At 36.8% G+C, this 26,985-nt stretch overlaps 1 protein-coding gene across 1 annotated transcript; it reads right to left on the reverse strand.

Annotated features, from left to right (window-relative positions):
• Positions 1-17,671: 17,671 nt before the first annotated feature.
• On the reverse strand, positions 17,672-22,172 carry LOC149545149 (uncharacterized). The gene is made up of 2 exons (XM_089790536.1): positions 19,821-22,172; positions 17,672-18,749 (listed from the first exon to the last, which is right to left on the reverse strand). Exons 1-2 carry the CDS (start codon positions 21,466-21,468, stop codon positions 18,085-18,087), a joined length of 2,313 nt encoding a protein of 770 aa, XP_089646662.1. The 5' UTR covers positions 21,469-22,172; the 3' UTR covers positions 17,672-18,084.
• Between the last annotated feature and the right edge of the window lie 4,813 nt (positions 22,173-26,985).

The following is a 26,985-nucleotide window of genomic DNA, read 5'->3' on the forward strand; positions in this document are numbered from 1 at the left end:
GGTCCTCCTAGGTTAAAGACTTGAACAAAAGTCTCACTATCCAATATGCACAGGATACTCATATCCTTTTTGTGGAAGGCCTTGGTTTTCAGATTGTAACATTTGATTAATGCCTTCACCAGATCAACATCAACTATCACCTCTAGCACTATCAACTTTTCCATTTTTCTGACCCACAGGTTACAAATTGGTGATTTCACATACCCATTCTAATAAAAATACCAAAATAACTCATTCATGTTGGTCTCAAGTACAATGGCATCCCTATAGGAGTATACATCTTTGAAAACATGGGCATTCAAATTTTGAACGTGAGAAGACTCTAGGAGAAAATACAACCACTCTTCTGCATATAAAATGGCCAATTTTGGCTTTTCCTATTATGTGGCCTATGAAGACTCTTCCACATCAATTTGAGCTATTATCTTTCCTTCTTCCTATGCCATGATCTCTGCAACTAAATTTTTTAGAACAATCTTTTTCAGTACTCACTCTGGAGATACTGAAAAACTCTACAAATTCTTGGCATTCAAACTCTAATCTCTAAAACTATGCAAAATATTGTACCTCAAAATTTTGTTATATCAACTTATTACTAGAGGGAGTGCAACAGAGGGACATTTATGTTTCTTAATGTCAATGTGTGTAAGAAACCTCAAAATCTAAAAAAGTAAAAAGAAACGACATGTACAACCAACCTTTCAATTCTTTTGTGTACTTTTGACAAGACATAACCTTTAATGTCATAATGAGGCCTCTAACAGTTAATGGTTTCAGATTCAATATTCAGGATGAGTTTGGTATGCTAAATATTTCTTCGGTCAAGGATGCTTATCAGTATGCTTTGAGAGAAAAGGAGAAGCTGAAGAGGAAGAATCAAGGTAGTTCCCCGGGGAAGGAGAAGTAGGATAGTTTGGCACAAGCTAAACCAAATACAGAAGATGAACCAAAACTTGTTGAACAGAAAACAAGGATAGGTGGAGGCGAGTTCAAAGATAATTGTCTTAGGTGTGGTCAAGAAAGGCATAGATCTTTTAAATGTTTGATTAGAAGGAAAATTGTTGTTGTGAATGAGGTTGTAGTCTTGGACAGTAAACCTAAGCAAGGGGAGAGTTTATTAGCTCAGTGAGTATTGGTTGGTCAGAGGACACTGGAATCTTTTCAGAGGAGTAATTTGTTCTAGACTTGTTCTAATTCTGGTGGTAAGGTTTGCAATGTGATTGTGGATGGTGGTAGTACGGATAACCTTATTGCTGAGGAGATGGTTCAGAAACTTGGTTTGAAGAGAATGAGACATCCTTATCCTTATAGGATTGGCTGGTTGCAAGGTGAGCATGCTTTGGAAGTGAGGAAACAGTGCCTTGTTGATTTCCAAATTGGGCAGTATAAGGATCAATTGTTGTGTGATATTGTGGACATGAATAATTATCATGTGTTGCTTGGTAGAACTTGGCAATATGATTGTAAGGCTATGCATGATTGTGTTAAGGATGTATTTACAATTGAGAAAAGTGGCAAGAAGCATTCCCTAATTCCTTTACAGAATGAAGAGGTCAATAGAAGGAACCTAAGTATCGACAGCTGAGTTGAGTTGGCAAATTCTGAAAGGGTTAGCGATCAGTGTGGACAAAAAACCTATGGAACACCAAGGATGGAAAAGCAGAAGAAGAGCAAAGGAAAGAGTGTACAAGTTGAAGACTTGGAGGACATGTATGTGAGGAACTAGTTTGGGATTTATGTGTTGATTCCTAGAAGATGTTCTTCCAACTACTAAGAACATCTTTTTGCACTTGGGGAGTTTGATACAGGAGCATCTTGGGGTAGTTGGCTATCCTACATGATTAAGGGATTTTGGTGGGGTTGAGTGGACCTATTTGGATCTTGGGTAGTTAATTTTGATATATTTAATAATTATTGTAAGCCTTTAAAGGCATTTAGTATTTAATTCCTATTGGAGGTTGACTTGTGGCTCTTCAAGTAGTTAATGTAAGGGATATTTAGTTTTTAACATACTAGGTTGACTTGTGGCTTAGATTGGTAGAAGTAGGGGTTGTGGTGAAGTCTTTAGTCATGATTCATTCATCTTGAAGAAGAGGAGGTAGTAGAGGAGTGAATTTTGAAGATAGCTAGTAGCTAAGGCTTGGGAAACAAGGAGATTGCTTGGTGGCTTGCGAGCACAAGTTGAGATCTTGGTGGTTTCTACTAGAGTGTGGATCTGGACTAGCTAGGGTTTGGATTGGATCTTGAGGGATCTTGCAGAACTATTACTTGCTTTGTATTTGGTTGTAATTGAGAAGGCCTTACAGTCCGACACATTGCATCTAATCAATTGTATCTATGACTAAACTATTGTGATTTGGCTTCAAATCTTGCATTGTTGTTTATCTTCCATTATGTGGTTATTTGTTGGGGGCTAGGACATCGCCTTTGGGGATTCTCCTACCTTGCGCTGCATCAATCTTAAATTGCCTTCGAAAATGGCCCTACCTGCCACATGTCAACCGTTGAAAGGTCTAACTCTGCTCTACATCAAGAGTCCATCCTGCCATGTGGTGGGTAGCTGCATCATCACGACTCTAACCCATGATTATTTATTACCTCTTGCGAACATTTGATCAACAACATTTCACTATGTCGCCACTCAAACCCAAGATCTAACTAAACCTTAAACGATCCTATGACTGAAAACAATTTTTTATAATATAATATTTTTGAATATAGATATGAAAGTGTATTTTTTTATAATATAATTTTCTATTATTTCATTGAAATTTTTATTACACACATTAAATACATATCCCTTGAATTTTTATTTTTATTTTGTATATGTATCTATATATAATTGTCCTTATTTATCTATATACTTTTTTCCTAATACAATCTTTTAGATGATTGAAGGGTTAAATGAAAGAGAGCGACTCTCTTTGTGTGATATAAAAAGTATTATCAAAAGAATTTTTTTAATATTGAAAATAATATTATTTATTAAATAGATTGTTTAATGATATGTATATATAACCACACTACCTAAATTTAGATTTTTTATTTACATAAACTGCACTGAGCGTGTCACTACCCAACAAAGCTGAACGCCATATTGCAACACGTGCCCAAAGTTATCTAGAAGACGTTCACATCGAAGATGACCTGTAAAACTTTTATTGGTCCCACTGAGTGTAAAGTGACACATTAATTCCTGTGCCACACGTGTCGATTTTGTTTGTCCTGAACGCAATGACACGTGTCAGTAATATAATACTGCGAAGCAATGTCGTGCCAAACATCCGTACGATCCTTTCTGCAAGTTGTGTCGATGAAAGTAATATTTAGAAATCCGATTGGTGCAAGTTGCAGTGAAAAAAACTATAAATGTGGTGCTGACATTTGTCGGCTATGCATTGGTAGTCATGGAGATAATAAGTACTACGGCTATTGGCTGTATGCGGGGGAGGGAATTTTTGTCTATATTATACAAAGTATTTGCTGGCTTGATATGACCCCCATGTTTTCATGGGCCACCCTTTGCCTTAGTCCACATCAATCGCCCATATATACTTGACTCTTGAACGGTTCATTCAATTCACTTCTATCCTATTGGTGTGTTGTGTTAGCGCATAATTTGGTTCTCTAGGTGTAACCATTACCTCGAACTTGAATCTAGCATTTTATATCAATCATTTCAAACATAATTTGCATAATTTGATTTTGAGAATAATTCTCATTTTATACCATAGGGAACTTGTAATCTCATTGTTAAGACAAGATCAACTTTAACAAAATCAAAAGGACTCTACACTTTAGGTTTTGCATAGTCAAGGCGAGTACACCTTAGGGATGAAATGACTACTTCAGAACTCACTCACTTGCACTTTCTTCTTCAGATCTATCCCCTATAGCAGAAAATGGTCACAATTCTTCTTAGATTTATAATGAATCTTTTATTACAACAGCTAACTATAATTCAGAGGGAGACTATTACAAATAAGCAATGACCAACAGTTTGATTCTTCATACATAAAACTAAAGATTGATTTGATTTAAATTGTGCTTTGTGCAACCATATGAACTTATCAATTTGCATCTAAATTGATGATCAGTGCCTTATCCATTGTTAAATAGAGTCACGCCAATAAAGACTTGACCTATTTGATTGCTTTGCAATAAAATTTATCAACAACTGCCCCTAAATTTCATTCTTATAATATCCCTTCCACACACCTAGAAACCCTATCAATTCATGAAAGCATTTACTTAACTCCTTGAATTAAAAGCAATCAATGAAAAGATATACAACCTATCCAAGTTGCATTAAAATGAAAAAACTTTGTTCATTTCAATCCCAAAATCTCAAACATGAAAAAGGAGACAAAATCAGAGATACAGATATTGCAGAACATTCATTTTTATTAATCTTCCTTGAAAACCATACATTACTAGTATAAAACTCAAAGATAACTCAAGATATGACAAATTGTCATTCAAGATTAACTTGCATTCTCAGATTAAAAAAATGAATATATCATAAAGCTGACACAGAGACTCTCCGGACCAACTGTAAAATAGTATAATACTAAAAAAATATAGAATTCAAACCATCCTCTAGCCTTGGGAACTTACTTATGTAGTGTGAGATGCAACAAGCTATGGGCATAGAGGGAAAAGGACAGTTGTCCTTAGAACAAAAAGTTTTACAAAAGGAAAAAAGTTGTTGCTATCACAAAAAAGACAAATTTTGGTGCTTGCTTGTATCTTTGCAACAAAATTACTTTATCATTTATCTCCTCATGGTGGAACCAATTCTGTTGTAACAATTGTTTGCTGATTTGTTGCATTTGATGACTGGTTTTGTTTCAAGGGCTAACCTAATTGAGGTTGGACCAGTTGTTGATGTTATTGATTGGCGAACTTGAGAAGGAGGTTGAACAATGAAGTGAAGAGGAGAAGAGGGATTGCTTGAAGGGTTGCCAAGTGAATTTGAGATAGAGATGACAATGATGGTCAGTCAATGGATCAGCATATGAACTGAACTCTTATATGTATTTGAAAAGTGATTTGTATTTGTCAAATCAACCCAGTGTTACTTTCTAACCATTGTTTCAGTATTGAAATCCTTTAATCATTATGGCATTCTAATGGAATGTTTTTAAGCCCTCTAACAAGGCCACTCTTAATAGGGTGATTAAATCCTTTAACAATGTCACATTAACAGTGTGTTTTGTATGTTTTAACAAGGTTGGCTCCTAACAGAGCTCACTTCATAAGAGTGAAAAATTGGTGACATGTTATTGGTGGTTTTTCCCAAATTGGGTTTTCATGTTAAATCCTTGTGTAGATGTTACCTGAGATGTTTTATTATTAATGTTTTACACTCTGCAAGTTTGTTACTATTGGGGCAGTGGACTTCCAAGTTTATGTTACTGATTGTTTGCTATGGAGACCAAGTTAGTTAATAAAGTATTTGAAGTGGTTAAAAGTTCAATTGGTATATCAGGACCTGAGGATAACTGATTCACTCCCCCTCTCATTTATTCTAAATATTATAACAATTTTCCAATAAGAAAGATGGTTTTAATATACCTCACACGAATGTGGGTACTAGGGAGATATTGGGGAACACTTAATCATGTAAAATAACATTCATATAGAGAATTGAAGAAGTGTAACTCAAGGTTATGCCTTGGGGTTAGTGTTGGGATTAAAGATAGAGTAATTGAGAAGGGGGGTTGAATCAGTTACTAACAAAAATTAATCCAGAGATCCCTTAGATGTCTTAAAGATCTAGTTACTGCTGATACTCTTTAAACAAATGTTGTAACTCGGTAAATTAAACTATTACTTATTTTCAAGCATTCATGCATGTAATTGAAAACAAAATGAACACAAGAGACACCAGATTTAACGTGGAAACCCAATATGGGAAAAACCACCAAGTAACTAGTCACCAATTTTCACTCTTCTGAAGTGAGCCCTATTAGGAGCCAACCCTGTTAAAGGTTACAATACACACTATTAGGTGTGACCCTGTTAGAGGATTTAATCACCTTGTTAGGAGTGGCCTTGCTAGAGGTCTTTAGAACAATTTAACTGAATTGTCACCTTGTTAGAGGATTTACAAAATGGCTGTTAAACCAACTCTATTAAGAGATTTTGAAATTGCTGCTACAATGGTTAGAAAGCAACAATGAATTGACCTGAACAAGATGCAACTGAATTTGTTGACTACAGGTCTCTGTTCAACATCATTAGATCCTCCTTGATCAAATATGGCTCTACTGCTCCTCAATAATCTTTGATCATCATTCAAATTTGCTTCCAGAATAAGCAGTCCTCATATCTCATTAATTCCACACACTTTCGTCTCACACGCTTAGAATTCGCAACTTGACCTCTTAATTATACCATTTAGATTGTCAAGTCGGCTCATTCACATGTTACATAATTTACCAATAAACCATACATCAGTCGGCTACAAATATTATTCTAAAGAAATAAACGTTATTCCATAAAACAATGAAATCCTTTACTGGCCAACCCTGCTCGGTAAATACTGCTTCCAGAAATTTCCTAAGTTAACCTTCTTGACTCGGTTAACATTGCAATATCTGTAAAATCCTTTGGCTGCCAAGTTTACTCGGTAAGAACTGAATTCCTTCATGAGAGCTCGGTAAGAACTGCTTCTGTCATATTTCCTTTGATGACCGAGTGAGCTCGGTAAGAACTGTTTCTGCCACATTTCCTTTGATGACCAAGTGAGCTTGGTAAGAATTGCTTCTGCCACATTTCCTTTGATGACCAAGTGAGCTCAGTAAGAACTGTTTACTCGATAGATACTGCAAGTTTTCTTTACTAACCTTCTAAGCTCGGTAGATTCTGTCCTTTTGCCTCACTGACCTTCTAAGCTCGGTAAACTCTATCCTTTGCCTTGCTGACCTTCTGAGCTCGGTAAACACTGTCCTTTGCCTTGCTAACCTTCTGAGCTTGGTAAACATTGTCTGATGACTAATATGACATTTGTGTGACATCAAAGACAACACACAATTAAATAATTGTATCCAACAGTTAGTGCCTCCTTTCCCACTAAAGCAAACCCTTAATCTACACATTAAAAAGTTGGGTGTCACTATCACTTTCCTCTTACACCCATGATCTTGAAGGCAAGGGGGAGAGGATACATCTAATAGCAATGGGTCCATGCTACAATGTGCAAGCACACAAGATAATATAGGAAAACATGTTTAATTTACCAATTAGAAAGGAAATGTGATCAAAATGGCACGAATTGTTGTTATTTGCCTTCCCAATTAAAACTATGTGAAAATTGTTGCTCATTAACATATGAAAGAAATATATGTGGTCAAAATAGAATAAATTATTTTCTTTCCCTTTTCAATTAAACTATGTTAAGGTTGTAGGGTTCACTTTATGCCTTTATTTACATCTAAATAAAAATTGTTGGGTTCATCAATCCACGTAACTAAACTATATGTGATTTGTAGCTCATTTATCCTCCTAATTATGCTAGATGCAAGTTGTTCTTTTTAAACCCCTTTTAAACTATTGATTGAAAGAAATGAATTAGAAGTTGTGATTCATTGCATGTCGAAACCAAGAAGCCCTGCATAAATCACAAGTTGGACTCCAAATTTCTGAATGCAACAACAAATCAACATTAAAAACATACATGCAAACACAAATTAGAAATTTATCAGATTTAATGTGTTCATGTTGGGTTCACTAGAATGTTGACTATGAAATTGGGATTTAGTAACATACATGATCAAAGCGATCATCAAAGCTATAAAACTATGGAAACTATTTCTAATCATCCCATCAATGCCATCAAAATGAAATACATTAAAACATGAAACAAATCAAACCAAGCATTCTTTTGACATGTTGTGATGTTTTGTCTTTCTTCTCTAATTTGATGTTGCTCAAGTAGATAAGTACACAAAATGATAAAAATAAAATTGATAAATCAACACAATAAGAGTGAGAACACTAAAAAGGTATTGTTCTAAAAAAGACACAATACTGATGATTGATAAAAATCAAACAAGCAATCATAAAAAATGTAAAAAGGGGAAGCCTTATTGTGCATTAACATTTTTTTATCATATACAACAACCATTGCTGCTCTACAACTTTCTGCTCAACTTTGAATTTGAATTTTGAAACTATGGCAGGTCCTGAACCTCTGGATTCACCTCCTTGTCCAGATTTGCAAATGGTGCTTGCGTTATGCAGGGACTTGGAGGACACGAGGGATGGTTGTGGGTCCAAGGGGGATGTTGGGATGACTTCTACCAACACTGTTGTCTTGGGCAGTGGTGGCCCTATTGGTTGTCCTCCAGAGGGTGGTCAGATGATGGCTAATGGGGCCCTAATGGGTTGGAAAAATGTTCTTGTGGGAACCTCAGGGACTAATGTCCATTCGGAGGGGACTAATTCCCATTTGAAGGATCCCAAGATTGCCTATGGTTTAGATGGTCTGGTGATCTCCCTCCTTGATAATTTGATGGACAGTGTGACTTCTAGCCTCAAATTTAGTGTTGTTGGCAGATTTGTTGCTTTCAAACCCACAATCGAGATGGTTCGAAAATGGGTGAGTCAGAAATGGAAAGTTAGAGGTAGTGTGGGAGTTTCTGCAATGCCCAGTGGCCTCTTTTGTTTCAAATTTACATCAGAGGAAGATACCAATCTTATTCTCTCTAGTACCTAGTATTATGGGAAACATTTTCTTGCTTTGACAAAGTGGCATCCAAGTTTTGATGCTAATGCAGAGCTAAATAAATTAGCCCCAATCTGGGTTAGATTACCTAGACTGCCCCTTGAATTTTGGGATGAAAAGATCCTAAGATGCATGGGGAATTCTTTTGGTCATTTTGTCACAGTGGACAAGGTAACTATGCAAAAATCACATCTTGTTTATGCCAGGTTCTGTGTGAATGTAGCATTGAATCGTGCACTCCCAACTATGGTTACACTTAAGACCAAATGGGGAGAGAAAGTCCAGCCCATTGAATATGAGAATGCGGGCTTGTTTTGCCAGAAATGTGGCCTGTTTGGACACCTTATTGTGGACTGCAAGGCCCAAATGCGAAAGGACAAACAGAAGGAGGGTATTCCAGGGATTGTAGTGGAAACTATGGGTGAACCTTCAGAGGCCCAAAGACAGGCGGTGGAGAATGCCGATCCACAAACTATGGAGGTTCACCCCGTGCATTCCACCCCAGGAAAAAGAGCTTAATGCTACTAGGGAAGGGGAAGCCTTGGAGTACAAGAAGAAATTGGAGGAATATCCCTTTAGAAGGGAATTAGAGGAACTATTGAGTTCACCCATGGGGGACTTAAGGAAGGAGAGTTGTTGGAGGAAGGTGAAATAGAGGTCTACCACCCTCTTCCTGGCTCACCAACAATTTTGGGAGGTAATAGCCTACAGGGTCTTATGGCCATAGAATGTGATACTCAAGTAAAAGTTTGCACACCCTTAAAAATTGTTTAAAGCCTCCCCAGTGGAGATTACAGCTAAAGTAATGGCAAGCATTGACAAGGTTGATAAGAAGCGAAGCCCTACCTCACCACAAGAGGAGGATAATGGGGAATGAGAGGTTTAGAAAAAGAAAAGGAGGGGGGGAAAAGCCAGATGTGGGAGCCTGTAGGACTGCTAGAAGGCCGTCTAACAGAGCAACCAGGACAAAACAAGCTGCAAGGGATGTGGCCAGTGGTAAGCAACTTACACTGGAGACTGTTACTAGAGGTAAGAAATGAAATTCCTCTCTTAGAATTTAAGGGGGTTGAATAACCCCCAGAAGCAATATGCTTTGAAACAATGTATTTTCTAGGAAAAAGTTGACTGTGTTTTGATACAAGAAACTAAAATGTCTAGTGCCAATTTTGATAAAATTGTTAGTCATGTTTGGCTTGGTGTTGTGTACATGCATATGGAGGCTAATGGAACTTTGGGGGTATTGCTAATATGTGGACCTCGAACTCTATGATGGGAATTGATGTTTGGAAGGATAGAAATTTCATAATAACTGATTTCCAATCTAGTATTCACTGTTGGGGACTAATCAATATCTATGCCTCTAATAACAAGCTAGGGAGGAAGGAAACATATGATAAATTGGCTAGGATTACAGAAACTATAAGGATAAGCAATTGATGTGTATGGGAAACTTTAATACTCCCCTGTACCACTCAGAGAAATTGGGTGGTAATAGGGACTACCCAAAAAGCTTGCAAGATCTAAATGTTTTTATGAGCATAATGGACTTTATAGATGTGGAACTGAGAGGGAACCCATATACTTGAACTAATAATAGAAAGGGGAAGGACCTTATCTAGGTTAGACTAGACAAGTTAATGGTGACAGGGAACTGGAATCAACTCGGTAATTCTCATCTGGAGAATCTCACTAGAACTGCTTCGGATCATTCTCCCTTAATCTTTCAGTGGGAGAATGGTTTTAATAGAGGGCCAAAACCTTTCAAATATGAAATAATGTGGTAAGCTCACCTAGAATTCAAATAGAGAGTACAAGAATGGTGGAATATAAGGATATAAGGTATGGCAATGTACAGATTGACCCAAAAACTAGATAATATAAGGAGAAATGTTATGGGCTAGGCTAAGGACTCATTTGGTGATTTGTTTAAAATCAAAGGTGAGGTGGAGGAAAAAAAATTAAAAACTCCAAGGGAAATTGTTGAAGGTATCAACCTAGAAAGTGCAACTTAGGAGGAAGAGAAATATAGAAAAAAGTGGAAGGATATTCTGTTGAGGGAGGAGATTTTCTAGAAACAAAGATGAAGAATACAATGGCTTACGGTGGGGGATAAAAACACTACTTTCTTTCACAGGTCTGCCTCTAACCATAAAAGGAGAAATACAATCAACAGGCTAGATGGTGAAGGAGGAAGGATTTATAAGGATTAGGAAGAAATGGGAAGACATGTGGTGGAATACTTTTGCAAGGCTTATGTTAAGGACAATAAGGTTGAAAGCCCAGTGATCAGAAGAAGCTTGATTAATATGATATCACAGGTGCTGGCTATGGCGGAAAACAATTACATTCTAGGAAACATTACAGAGGAGGAGGTGAAATGCGTTGTGTTCTCTATGAAAGCTTATAAAGCTCTAGGTTCGGATGGGTTTCCCCCTATGTTTTTCCAGCATTTCTGGGAGGTAGTTAAACCTGAACTAGTTTGGGCTACTGGGATTTTTTCAGAATTGGGAAGATGCTAAAGAGGATTACTAAGACTTTTATTGCTCTAGTTCCTAAAATTACCACACCGTTGAGTCTGCTAGATTTTAGGCCTATAAGTTTATGTAGTACTATTTATAAGATATTTGCTAAAGTCTTGGTAAACAGAATAAAGCCTTTCTTGGAAAAAATAATTGGCAGTCCACAGAAAGGATTTGTCCCAGGGAAACAAATCCTCGATGTGGCAATAACTACACATGAGGTTATTCACTCAATGGAGAAAAACAAACAACGGGGTATGGCATTCAAATTGGATATCTCCAAGGCCTATGATAAGGTCAAATGGGATTTTCTCTATGATGTGCTTGAAAGAGTGGGGTTTAATCATAGAGTTATAAATCTAATTAAGATGATGGTAGGATCAGTTCAATATTCTATTCTCCTAAATGGCTCTCCCTGGGGAAATTTTGGAGCGAAGAAAGGTCTAAGATAGGGTGACCCACTTTCCCCTTACCTTTTCATCATGGTTGTGGAAGTATTAGGGAGGTCCTTCTCTAAACTAGTGAATAATGGTTGTGTCAAAGGGGTGAAGCCTGCTACTACTACTAAAACCGAAGTTCTACAACAATTTGTAGATGACACATTCCTATGTGGAAAATCCTCAATTATGGAGGCTAAAGCTTGGAAGACTATTTTGCACAATTATGAAGAAAGTTCAGGGCAGCAAGTGAACTACCACAAGAGTAAGATTTATTTCTTTAACATTGATGCCCCATTACAAAGGAGGATAAAGAATATTTTGGGTTGTCAGTCTGCAAACCTCCTAGATACCTATCTAGGATTACCATTAACTACTAAAGAAGTGACTAATGAATTCTGGAATATTATAGTGGATAGAATTCAAAGGAAGCTTGTAGGATGGAAAGGGAAGATCTTAAGCAATGCTGGAAAATTGCAACTACTCTTGGCAGCTCTCGAGGGCATTCCCATTTACTTCCTGTCCCTTTTCAAAATTAACCAAAATATGGCAGAAAGGATTGAGAGAATACAAAGGAATTTCCTCTAGTCAGGAATAGAAGAGAAAAATAAATTGAGTCTGGTCAATTAGGAAGAGGTGTGCAAGCCAAAGGAAAAGAGGGGGTTGGGAGTAAAAATAATTCGTGACCTTAACAAGGCTCTTCTTACAAAGATTGACTGGAGATTGGGTGAAGACAACACTGATTGGGGTAATATAATGAAAGCTAAATATCTGTCGAATTCCCCCTTCAATTGGAACCTATTCAATAATGACCTCCTAGGAGGCTCTAAAATCTAGATGAATATTATTAGGAGTAGAGGATTATTGAGAGAAGGGACAAGGTGGATAGTGTGGAATGGTCATAGCATCAGATTTTGGGAAGAGAATTGGATGGGAGGGAAACCGCTGGTCTTTAGCAAATTCAAAAGAGTAATAGAGTTACTTAAAGAAGACATGGGAAGGAAAGTAGAAGACTATATTGATCAGGGGAGGAAGTGAAAGAAACTTTATAAAGATACTTATTCTCAGGAGGATATTCAGCTTCTAAAGGAGTTGGAAGAGTTGTTGGGAACACAAAGACCCCCAATTCTGTTCCAGGAGGACACTACTCTTTGGGACTCAACTTCAAGTGGTAGGTTCACAGTCAAATTGGCTTACAAACACCTTTTTAGCAAGGACTCCCGTCCACCATGTTGGAGTAAGGTTTTGATTTGTAACCTTCTTCCTAAAATCAACTTTTTTTGGTGGATGGTTCAGCATGGCAAAATTTTAAGCTTAGACAATTTGAAACGAAGGGGATTTTATATAACAAACCGTTGCTATCTTTGCAAGGAAAAGGAGGAGAGCATTTCTCACCTATTCCTTGAATGCCAATATGCTATGTGGATATGGGCTAAGGTCTGGGAGAGATTTGGTCTAAACTGGGTTATGAAAGACAATATGGGTCAATTCGTGGTGAACTGGTGTTGTCCTTTCTATCACCCAAGATTGATCTTCCTATGGAAAATTGTTCCACCATATATTTGCTGGCATATATGGAAATAAAAAAAAACATAATATTTAGGGAGGAGGAAAAACCTGTGAAGGTAGTTTTTGAAATAATGGAGAAATTGCTGAAGGAAAATATAAGGGTTGCCAAATGTAAAAAGCCGAAGGAAGAACCAAGTAGGCAAGAAGGACAAATTGTAGAAAAATGGGGTTCTCATGAGGATTTTTTCCTTTTTGACAACTCAAAAATGTTGAGCAGACAACAAATGAGATGGAAACCACCTACCCTTACACAATTTAAACTAAACTTCGATGGTGCTGCTAGAGAAGGTATTGGAGCAGTGGGTGGAGTGCTGTGAGATAGGAAGGGCGATGCATTGTTAGTCTATGTTGGCAAGGTGGGAAATGGAAGTAATAATCTAGCTAAGGCAATGGCTTTGTTCTAGGGGTTGTAGCTAATTAGTGAAATGCAACTTAAGGAAATAACAATAGAAGGGGACTCCAAATTAATCATTGATCTGGCTAATGGGGTGTCCCAACCAGGATAGAATATCCAGACTATCATTATGGATATCAGGCATATTTTAGATGGGATGGAAATAGTCCACCTGCAACACATCTATAGGGAAGGAAATAAGGTGGCCGACGTGGTGGCTGCCATGGGGTTTAAATCTACGACAGTCACGTGTTGGAGGAATATGGAGAATCTTAACGAAGACATTAAGTCCTTGATAAGTAAGGATAGTAGAGGGAGTATCATGTAATAATGTATATAATATTTAATGCTGGGACCAATTTTGGCAAGTGTGAGTCGAAGTGTGCTAAAATTAAGAAAGGTTTAAGGGAAATAAGGAGATGTGGTCGTACAAACAGAAATATGAGTGTATGCAAATTAAGAGGAATGTCACTTCATCATTATGGTAAACCATTGTGGAATTCAAATTTCTCCCCATTTAAAAGTATGAATGATATCATTTATCAAATATTCAGAGATTTTTGAGGTGTTAAAATTATGATACTATACAATCACGAATCCCATAATGAATTCACATGGGATTTTGAAGCTTATCAAGCATAGGACTGTAAAACCTTTATGTTCATTGTTGAAAGACTCAGGGTCAATTGTAGGTGCAGTGCTTTCGTAGACAAGGAGGTTCAAATGCGCATCACTGAAGTGGGGGAATGAGAAATTGGTGGGATAGATATGGGTGGGGACTTGAATAGGCTGGAGCCCACGAAAATGGAGAACTTCAAAGATAGGATGGCCACCTGGTTTTTGTTGAAGGAGGGGGGCTTTCTGCCCTACATGCAATCGATGGCGGGGTATGATGAGAATTGTGCCCTTCAGTTTGTCAATGGGTGGAACGACCACAAGGTCACCATTAATGGAATCACTTTTCAAGTAAATGAAGAGGTAATAGCCATGGCTACTGGTCTTTCAATGAGAGGGAAGAAATGGAAGGTCACTAAAACTGTGGACGAGGCTAGTATGAATGGTTTTTTGGCGGACGGTGAGGAACCAATGCGCTATAGAGGAGGATTTAAGAGGGACAAACTGCCAACTCCATGGGACGATGTGTGCCTGGTTCTTATGAAATATCTGACGCTGGAGGGCAGGTTCGGTGTTTGCTACTACTATCATTTCCCTTTGTTGAATCATTTTAGGATTAGGGATTTTATTTCTATCCTGTTTTTCTGTTGCATTCTCTTGAAGATATGGTTAGTGATGTTAGGGAGAAGAGAAATAAATGGAAAATTTTTACCATTATCCACCAAGGCCTTATCTTTTGCCTGTACCAATTCCATCTTGCCCTTTGCTCCCCTAGGATGGTGGTGGTTGACAACCAGTGCCACCGTCAGAATTCACCCCCGAGCACCAGTACTGGAACTAAAATTCATACCCTGTGACCCTCCCCTAGCCATGAAAATAAGAAAAAGAAAAAACCTGATACATTTGGGGAACACAAGGTTAGTAAAAAATTAAAATGGAAAAACCTGTGGTGGTGGAAGAGGAGGACTCGAAGGAGGAGGCTAAGGGAAAGGCTAGGAGAAGGTCTGAGAGAATTGCCCAATCCTAGGCAAGGCACAAACAAAAAACCAATAGGTTCAGAGTTGAGGAGGCAGAAGAAGAGAGCACAAAAAATAATGAAGAAGAAGGGGAGGAGGAGGATTCCAAAGGAGAAGAAGGAAATGAGGAGGTAGAAAAAAGTGTTAACTCGGTGGACAATTCTATTGACAATGCCTAGTTGTATGCTGATAATACTCAAGTGTCAACTGGCAATGCTGCAACCATGGAGACTACCCATGTTTCTGCCAGCTTTACCCTTCAGCCCATTACCTTCTGTGAGGATAGCAGCAAAGTGGACACTTCCCCCATCACTATCTCCTCCTCGGCCAAAGAAAAACTTAAGGTTTTTACTAACCCACAGGTGTTGCAAGATGATAACCAAACACAAAATGCTAAAGAGGAAGTTAAAAAGGTGGATGCAGAGAATAAGGAAGAGACTAAGGAGCAATTGGGGGTGTATGCCAGATTGGAAAAGAGGGTTAAAACCTTAGAATAAGGGTTCTTCCCCTTCTCTAAATTTGCCCTTGAGGTCACCCACGTTGCTGCCACTACCCTCTAACTGCTGGCTCAGGAGGAGGAAGACACTAGAATGGATATGGAGGAGCATAAACTCCTCTTTAAATTCCTTGCTGATTACTAGGCTCGGATTCTGTTGGCTGCGAAGGGAAAGGAGAAAACTGTGAATTAAGTTTTTTTAGTTTGTGAGGATCCTCGGATCCAAGTTTTTATGTTTATATGTTGTTTCTGGTTTTGCTGGTTTCCAACTGTTGATCAGATTTGGGTTGGCATGGTTATGTCAACAGTTTTTATGATGAACTCTCGTAGTTTGATAGACTTAATTGACTGCTACTATAGTGTAGATATTTTTGTTCATAGTATTATGCTGGTTGATAACATGCATAAGTATTACTGTGGTTAAGTGGAACTTTTGTCTCTGCTGGTAATGTGCTGGTTACCAGCTTTTTGGTTGTAAGGGCTGACCCCCTTGTTTTTTGTCGCTTTTTATTTCAAAAACATTTTTTTAACAATTACAATAAATATACCATTTTACAACTATATCCACTGTATAGATGACAACAGTATACAACAGTAGCGCATGGATCCTAAAAGAAAAATCAAATGGGTTTGCAATTTTCATAATAGAACCAATCTTAATGAAATGAAAATGTCATCTTAAGGATTCTACAAATCAAGCTACCAGCCAGGCCCTTGGCCAGTAAAAGGAAAGTGTCATGGACAGGGTTTAAAAGCTTTCTTCCACTATTGAATTTTTTCAATATATGGTATATCGTATCTTGTTGTTGCCTTGTATTTATCGTGAATCTATATATTATTAAAAAATATGTATGCTGCAACTCTGAAGGTTATGTTATAATGGGACAGCATTTGCCTCTCTATTTGTCATCCTAACAATGAATAAAAGCCCACCCAATGCTATTTTAATTTGTCTCTATCATCAGGGACTAGTGTTGAGGTAGAATTGTGGACAATACAATTCTATTTTAATATCCCAGGACGTCCACTTGCACATGTTTAAATCCTTCCCGTATTCATTACTGGTTCTGTCCAACACCTTTTAACTGCCACCACCATGAATCAAGTTGTTGGAACATATTATTTAAAAAATTAAGCTGTTACGGGCACGTTATTCCAATTGAGTGGTTAGATCATATTAATTTAAGAGTTTTGAAGCATTCATGTTTCAGGAATCTTCTGCCAGAGGGATATCAAGTTGGCACATAAGACTCCCCTTTATGACCAATTCTACACGTTAAAACGTAGAAAGGAAGCGAGAAGGTCTGAACATGTACTAGTTTATCAGTTAATGCGATTTCTTTCTTCAAATCAAAACACAGATAGAAAACATGTCGTCCCAGAATGACCTTCATGTTAAAAAGTTTATCGTGCATTTGTTAAAAAAACAAATTTTGACATTGGGAAATCTTGTCCACCATTTTTGATTGATGCTACACTTGTTGTTTCATTGATAAGAGAAGAATCTACCCAACTAAATAACTAAACCTTTTTCTCTGAAGAGCATTCTGAAATTTGACGATACAAGTATCTATGTATAAATTTCTTCTGGGATTGATTGTGTGACAGTTTTAGCATCAATGTTTCAGATCATACTACATGATTCATCATCAGGATGTAGGAGAACAAAGGAAAAAAGAATCCTGATAATGGATCATGTAGTATGATCAGAAAGGTTGATGTTAAAATCGGTCACGCAATCGATCCCAAAAGAAATTTATACAATTAACATGAATTGTGGAAATCTGATAGATTTATACAAGTATCTGCTAAAGATTCTACTGAAATTTTGCACCATATCATTTAAAAATTGTCTTCAACAAAGCAACATACTATTGTGACTTGTCCAAAAATGTAACAAAGCAGACTTTGCCTGCAATATATTCTTAGAGAAACATTTTATACAAACTACAACAAATATTTCTTTACCAATTACTCACTACTCTCTCTCTTCCCCCCAAAACTTAAAACACACCTTCCTGCACTATCTCCATCAAAAGGGAAGAAGATTAGAAATTCAGGACCCTGTAGAATCTCTCTCACATGTTTCATCGATTTTTGAGTAAAGGATGACAACATATTTCCTTCTTGTTTACATCATGAATGTGAAACTCCCAAAAACCCTTAAAACACAAAAGTTGAGCTTCAATAAAGTTCGTACAAAAAGTACCAATGCTTTTTCCCATACAAAAAGGCCCTTTGCTAGTTCCATGCTCTGGCACACTTCAAAAATCTTGCTCACCCTGAGCATTTTTTATGGTCTTTTTGTTAACCTCGTGCTGAAGTTGCAGGAATTAAAAAAGGGGTTGGAGTAACAACTATATTTCTTTCAGGATTTGAAATGTCTGTGCTACCTGCATGTTGCACGAATTCAGTAGGCGACATTTGAGTTCCATGGCATATACAGACTATTCTAACTTGATTACTGCTGTATGATAAGATCCCACTGATTGTTGTCCCCTTTGGCCCTACTCCTGTTGTTGTGACTCTGTGGAAAGCTTGTAACATGCCATTGTCTAATTGAGAACTCCTTGCTGGCTTCGAATCGGAGTTATTGTCTTGATCTTGTGTTTCATTTTTACAATTTTGTGTTTGCTTGGTTTCTCCTTCCTCTGAAATGTGGTCATTTGAAGAATTTTGTTTCTTCTCATTTGAAGCATAAACAAAATGTGTGGGTTTCTTGCTTCGTGCATCGAGTGTCTTCTCCTGTGAGGTTTTGGAGGATGGGATCTCGAAATCTGATTGAGATGAACTGCAAGGGATTTTCGCTACTGGATCTCTTAATTGCGTGTGCTCTGTTTTATGAGATGCACTAACTTCCGAGTTGGACAAATTCTGACCTTCGGCCTTGCTCACAGATGGAAATCTAGTTAAAGATTGAAAACCCTTCTCTGATTTAATTGATTGACTCTTTGTCTCAACACTACTTGATCCTGTAAATATTCAAAGCAATGAAAATATATCAGGCCCGTAAGATAAATGAAGAGGAAAGAATTCACCAAACAGATCATTTTCTTTCATAGCCATCTCAAATAGCCTCTTGGAACATTCTATGTTTAACAGGAATGCAATGTAATTTAATAGAGAATAAAATTTCAAACCCTATCACTGGGATCTTCCCAAGATGATCGAGGACAGAAAAGAACACAGTAATATGCACACCCTCAAATTTACCCGATCAAGTTCACTAGATTGGGAAGAGATTGTGAAGTTCTCTAAAGTTTGGGTAGTTTGAAAGTAATACTAAGCCCCTCGAGGTATAAAGGAATTTTTTTAAAAAGCAACAAAAAAAATCTTCAGTTTGATTTTTTCCATGTCAAAGCATCTGCTAACGGGATATACTTGAGCACAACAGCAATGGTGAACAAATGACATAATTTACAGAGGGTTCTTGTCTATTTTTACAACTACAAAAATAATTTGTTATGGAACGTAAAAAAACTTTATTTTTTCTATTTTTACAACTACAAGGATGATTTGTTATGGAATGAAAAAAAACTTCATTTGAATTTGAATTTTCTTAGGGTTTCTTTGTAAATATTAACACTTCTAAATTTTCTAAGTCAATCGCAAATACAACATTTATGGATAGAAGATTTCCACAATCCATTTGCTCAGTTGGGTTTGGGGGATGGGATTGTGTGCAAATTTTCAACCATCGCCGTTTTGGATCATACTCTATGATCCATCTTCAGGATGAGAGAGTGACTTTGTTTCTCACTAGTATAACTGAGGGAATTCAATTTGCCTAGCACACCCATGTAGATTCATTAGAGTTATCTGAGAGTCCTTTGTTACAATTTCTCATGCTAACTCATATGTTAACTACTTCGTCATTGTCAAACAAGTTTTTCCAGATCTAAACGTAGAGATGTCAACCAAATATCACAGATTTTTTTCCAGATCTTAAAGGCACGTACTAAACCTAGATCAAATTAATGTTTTATGCTTGAAAAGAACAAACATTTCATCATCTTATTATTAACCTAACTAAAGATTCTTACCTTCAGAAGATTTTCTATCTTGATCTGGAATCGAAGAGCTCCTGGCCAACGATCCTCCAGAAGAATGGGAGTTTTGCACTGATGCTGACGTTCCCTTGGCTTGTGGCACCGATAGCCAACTTGGCAGAGTCCCATGAATAGGTATTTGGGAAGGTGGAATACCAAAGGAAGAAACATTAGGCATTTGAGGGACATTAGATTTGGGAGGCTCGGATCCTGTAGGCTGAATTGCATGTGTCCAGTAAGGCATCATATACGGGAAAGTGAACCCAATGGGCAGAGACATGCACTGACCATTTGCACCAGCCATTGGATATGGATAAGTAATTGGTAGCACGGGAAATGAAAGACTAGTGTAGGGTGCTGAAGCTGAGGTTGAGGCTGAAGGTGAGGCTCCTGAAGCTTCACAATTAGTAGCATGGCTTCTAGATACCGCACTTTCACAATCCTCGATATTGGAGCTTGAGCTCTTATGCCCATTCTCATGGAGATTATTGGAGTTTTTCTCTTCAGTTCCAGAGTTTCCTCTCCCTGGGCTATTGGTATTCCTTGTAGAGCAATTTCCATTCATGTTAGCACCAATTAACTTGCTACTTTCAGTCCGATCAGCAACTCCAACTTTGGTCTCCATATCAAAATCAGAGGGAAAGGAATCCATGGAACCACCATTCCCACTTTTTTTCCTCTTCACCATTTTCTCCCTTTCAATCCATGGCTCAATCTCTTTGGAGGCCATATCTCTCTCTCTCTTCAAAGATCTCTGAGTTTCAAGGAGAGACTTAGATTTTGATTTTGAGTTTCTTTCTTTGCGATCCATCTCGTTTTGGCTTGTTTGAGTGGTGGTCGATTGCTCAGGATTCAACATCCATTTGTTGCCCGAAAGAATTGCACCAGAACTAACAGGAAAAGAAGCAGAGACCAAGGACTTACCTTCATCTCTTCTAGCCTTTTTCTCTTCTCTTTTCTTCCTGGCCTCTTGTCTCCTCATGGCATGCATTTCCCGTTTCCTCTGCTGCTCCAGAGCCTCTTTTTGCCTTGTGGATTGAACGCCCTCTTGGTTCCGGTCAGGCATTAGCACATCAATACTTGGCTGTCTATGAAGAACGGAAGACGGTGAAGGCGCCATGAAAGCTGCTCCCAGAGCTCCAACACTGCAAGTCCTGAGGATCTTCGGATGCCCTGTTCCATTCTGAACCATGGTGTTGTTATTGGGTGCGCTTGTATTCACGAAATGATGAGGCCAAGCTGGTTTTCCGCTAGACCCGTTGGAAAGCACAAATGGTTTCATTTCTTCAAAGGTAACTGCACCGCTCAGAGATCTTGATAGAGGAAGAGGACCAGCGGCTGCAGAGGGCTTGTCAACATGCAATTTTTTCCAGATCTCCCTTCTTCCTGAATCCATATCAATCCCCGCAATATTTCTTTTGGAATCCTCCCCAAACTCATCAAAGCTCCCAGATGCGAATTTTCTCAAGCAAGGCTGCATGTTTCCAGAGGGATATTTCTTCAGACATGGATTTTCCTTCTTCTTATCCTTCGACTTCCCCATGGTTCCTCCCAAGGACAAATCCAAGCTCAACTCCAATTCCTCATCCTTTTTCAATAAAAAGTCATTATTCATTGTTTCACACTCCATTGCACTCGCCATCGCTACCACAAGTTTCTAAACCCCGCCCAAATATGCCCCTGCTACATTTCTAGAAAACCAACATTACTGAAGCTCCCAGAATGCATGATTCCGCCATTATAAAAAAAGCAGTCCTTCTATAACAGAAGAAATACTGATTCCCAATCCCACTAATCACTTGTTCCAATTTCTCCGAATAACCATAAACGAAAGCATGAATCAGAAAAAACTCGCATTCACCATTAGAAACCCGCGAAAAAAACACAAATAATCGTTCCTGTAACAGAACAAAAACATGGATCCCCTGTCCTAATGATTGCTTCACTAGTTCCAATTTCTCCAAACAACGATGATTCAGAAAACAAATCTCACCACCCTAAATAACTTTTTCCCCCCAATTCAAAACCAAATACAAATCTCACATAAAAACACATGATCTGATACACCCACAGAGACCACGAAAACCACCTTTACTACCAAACCAAAAGTCACCTTCCAAAACCACCCACCAATCCTTGCACCCAATGAGCTCACATCAAATTACATTACCCCAACTTTAATCTCTCGCCCGCCATGTGGAGAAGACGGAGGACAACAGCACAAAAAAGGCCTTCTCTCCCACTGACAGCTCTGATATCTTAAGCTCAAATCCACCAACGTGCCAATCCATTTCTTCCTCCTTTCCTTTTTCAAACAGCGACCGGCTTGACACACATTTTTGTCTTAGATTTACATGCAGAATTATGTCGCCTTAATAGAAAATTCCCAATTCCAACTCCCACTACAGTAACATTTGCTAGGGCAATGATAAATAAATAAAATTGAAGTATATTGCTAAATGCACGCCAAATTTAACAAGATCGCTAAAAACACGGGCCTTCTCCAAATTTAGCGATGTTTTTCGGATAGTGTCAATTTCGTAGTCAAACCTAAGTCGTGGACCCTGCCACCACTCTTATCTGCCACGTGGATAAAATCTGGTATGCAGGCCCTACGTATACCAAAATATTCGGCACGTGTAAGATGCTGAACTGTATTGCACATCTCCCGATGCAGTTGGTGGAGCCCATGAGTAAAGCGAGCCGTCCCCGTTGCCCAGTGTTGACACGTCAGATGCTTTTGTTTTAATTTATCGAGGGGTTTTCAGCCAGCCTGGAATTTGACGGCCGTGGTACTCGTCTGTTTATAATATATAAACTTTTGAACAGCCGTACTCTTGGGTTGCCGTATTTTTACATAACCTATAAATTAGTTTTCACTAAATTTAAGGGAATTTTTATTATTTTTATTGGAAAAATTATATATTACTGACAACTAAAAATTAAAATAGAATTTTTTTTTAATCATATTGTAATCTCATATTACTTAACTGAAAAATTTTTATATAGATTTTTTAGTGATTTATTTGATGTTTCCTTTAGAAAACTCGAGTCTAAGGAAACATAGGTTTTTAGGCAAGTTTCTCAAGGTTAACGATTTTATTGAATGTACCATAATTTGTAAAATCTTGAGTCTTAAGCGAATAATTTTGGCAGATTAAGTGTTTTTTTTTTGTTTTTTTTAATATTTGAAAAAATGTGAATTACAAAATTGCAGCTAAGACTGCAAGAAAATCAGCAAGATACACAAAAACAGGAAATAACGTTGTTGTAGCAGAACTAGTACAAAAGAAGCCATAGCTGGAACAAAAGGACCAACTGTATGCCAAATTCAATCCCGTAATAATGCAACCATGTGACGCCCGAGGTTGATCTCTTTCTTGCCAAGAAGTTGATTAATCTTGAGCCTTAATTCATTGAATCTGAAAAATCCAGTTCCAAATTTTTTTCAGTAGCAACCTGAAGCTGAGAGAAAAGAGATATCAGACAATAGATATCGCTGGGTGTTAATCCAAGTGAGGCCATTTGATTGGTGCGTTTTTCCCACACTCCATGTTGTAACATAGATACTACTTTTAGATTGTGTTGTGTATGCTTGTGCTTATTTGTGTTATGCTATTGTATTTAGAAACATTCATTCATTCCTTTGGAAATCATAAGAAATTTATTGAGAATGCCATTACAATTCAATATGTTCTCAAAAGATGTTCTTAAACACTATCAATTTTCACACACATTTGAAAATGAACAATTTATTTGTAGCAAGGAACATCATTAAAAATATTTTAAAAATTTATACACTATATAGTATATTTTATTAATTTCTATAAACAAAAGATAGTTCAAGTTATTTTCAAGATAAGAAAATGTTGTAAGAATTTTCTTAAAATAAAATATATTTAAAAAAAAATCTTAACAAAAGATTGTGTTTAGATGTTTCCATAATTAAAAAATAATAAAAAGATAAGACAAAAAGACAAAGCTTTGTAACCTTCTAAAGTGGTCATAAAAATGTCACTTATTTTCAAACTTATTTTTTAAAAACTCTCTTTCATGACTTGATAATAATCATACACAATTGAATCGACAAACACATAAACGATATTTTATTTATTTTTCTAGATTTTTAGAAATTATTTCGAGTAAAAGATAATTTTATAATTTGCTATAGAAGTTTTATTTTATAAAAGATCTAATTTTGAGTGCAATCATAAAATGTCAATGATAAATTGCATTGTTTGAACTAAAATGACTACTTGTGTCAATAGAATAAATAAAATTATTAAACCTATTTTTTAATGTCCCTCTTCTGTGAGTAATATTGAAAGTCTTTTGTTGGTATAGTCTTTTTTAATGTATCTCTTCTACAGAGAGTCATTTTTGGCCAATTTATTTTTTAATATCTTTTTTCTATTGAGTAATAGATATTGTTTTAATGTTGTTTTGTATGTTTGCGGTAACTTATGTGTTAGGCTATTGTATTTATTAACATTCATTCATTCCTTTTCAAACCATCAATGAATTGTTTGTGAATGATATTTACAATTCAATACATTCTCTTAAATGTTTCTTAACACTAATTTTCCACACACATTCAGACATTGAAAATCAAGATGAGAGAATTTGAACAATCCATATTTTGCTAGTTCAAATTTATTAGTTGGAACTCAAGTTTGTGAGAGGTCTAGCTCTAAAATTATGTAGCTAAATTTGAATAATATACAAAGAATTTTAAAGCTTAGATATTTAGTTAAACCTAATGTTTTGATAACTTAACTTTTGATTATTGTATTAGTAAGTCAAATATGACATTAGTCTATGTCAAAAGATATTGAAAAAAATAGAAGATTGTTTTAATTTAAAACATGTCACTAATTCTTAAACCTATGTCTTGATGGCTCTCTTCCCTAGAAACATCACTAGAAAATAACACAAATGAAGTTGGAAACCTAAAACATCATATTACATTTATTTTTCTGAATAAAAATATATTTTGAATTATTTTCTTTTCTTTTCTTTTTTTTTTTTTTTCAAAATGCGCCTGGTAAACTTTTTAACGTGACCGGTAGCGCTAGCGCGACACGCCCACCGGTACCACCAACGCTTTGACCTGGAGCTATGAACCAGTGAGGCCACAAACGGGGGACCTCATCCCCATGAGATTTGAACCTGGATGGCAAGGATAACAACGCAACAACTTAACCATCACAACATAAAAAATATTATAAGATTTCTCTTAGATTCGAAGATATTAAAAAAAATCTCAATAAAAGGATTCCTTTAGATTTCCCTTCATTAAAAAAATATGTTACTAGTTCTTAAGCCCATATTTTATTTACTTGCCATAAGCAATAGTACTAATAGTACTATTGTATTCAATTTCTTTGATTAATTTACACCAATCACCAACAATTATTTATGGACAATTGAGATATTTCTAAAGTTTTTTAATTTACTTATCAATTTCATATATTCTAATAATTATTTTTTATCAATTTGATTGGTTGATTTACTTTTGTGTTATAGGACCCCTTTTTTGGAGGTTAGGACCATAATTCATTTTCTCGGCACAATTTTAGGAGATAGATTAATACAAAGACTAATATTATTATTAAATCTATTACATATTTTTTAAAAATCATCACAAAACTATATATTATATTTATATAAAAAGTTAATCTCACATACATATATAATTTTACTAAATTACTATTTTAATGGATTAACTGAAATAAATAATATAAGTTAATTTTTTTATTAACCATTTATGTCTATTATATTTTATCATTATATCGTTTATACACAAATTTTTACTATTTTAAAATTGAAATAAAACTATATCGATTTCTTTTCTAAACTATCTACTATGACTAAACAACAAGTACATGCCACTATGTCGCACTTACTAATTATTCTAATTAATAATACTTGAAAAAATTAAAGCTATGAATATTTTAATTCTTAAAAAATTCTATTTAAACATTGATTTTGGATTTTCCCTCCACAAAAAAAATTAAGATAAAAATCTATTTAAACATTTCAAATTATTTTTAAGAAAAAAATATATTCTCAAATTTTCTTAAAATAAAAGATTACTTTTTCCTAATGAAACGATAGATAAAGAAGCCAAAACTTTGCAGACTTTTAAGCGAAGCCGTCAAATTCCAGCCAATGGATCAGAGACTGAAAAATCTCTCTCAATTTAATTTTATTTCCACCGTTAAAATTAACGCACGAAAACGAGACTGCCGTGTCCATCGTAATCCGTACGTCACCTTGTCCCACGTGTCAATTCTTCATGCGTTCTCCAGACGTCAACATCAGGATGAGCTGCACAGCTGTCGGTGGGTCCCAGCGACCACAATTCTCGCCGCGAAAACGACATCTTGCGTTCTCAATACTTCGCAACGGCCGCTCGGGAGTAGGGACTGCGGGGAACTTCTCTCCGTGCGACGCGTGTCATTTCCAAATCTGGACGTCTTAATGGACTTTCATGCCATGAAGAGACACGTGGCAGGGGTGGCTGACAGTCTAACCTATGAAGTATACAAGTGTCGATTGAGGAGCGTCTGGGCCACGTGATACCCTTTTTGGTTGCTTCGCTTTTTTTGGGGGGTTGCGGAATAAATCGGATTGGATATGCTATAAAAGTCCATTTGTTGGGAGAAGAACGAATGATGTAGTGACACGTGTCGGAAAGCGGTGTAGGACACACTTATGAGAAGGATAAAAAGCACTACGGGGATTGGGTGGATACGGGGGGAGGGGTTTAGTGTTTGTGTACCCTTGCACTGATTTGATCCCCCATACTTTTTATTGGTCCCTTTTTCCTTTCCCACCTTGTCCCAAAACTCATTCCAAAGGCCACATCCTTGTGTACATATGTTCCCAACAATATGATTTCTAGGGCCAAAGATATGGTAGGAATTTAAAGATAAAAGAGTACAATCAATCAAATAATCCAACAACTAGGGCAAATACCAAAAGCCTACCTCCTTTTGGGCTGGTGTAGCAAACATGAATCTTTGGCTCTTCTACTTGTTTTGGGGTCACTTCAATGTGGCCATCATTTCAAGTGGCTCTATGACCACAATTCCTTGGTCATAAGATTCTATCTATCTTAATAGGGATATTTGGGTATACTCTTTTTCAATAAGCT

This window comes from Cupressus sempervirens, chromosome 7 (genome assembly GCF_028749045.1).
Source record: "Cupressus sempervirens isolate cs-2001-9-10 chromosome 7, ASM2874904v1, whole genome shotgun sequence".
Taxonomy (NCBI): domain Eukaryota; kingdom Viridiplantae; phylum Streptophyta; class Pinopsida; order Cupressales; family Cupressaceae; genus Cupressus; species Cupressus sempervirens.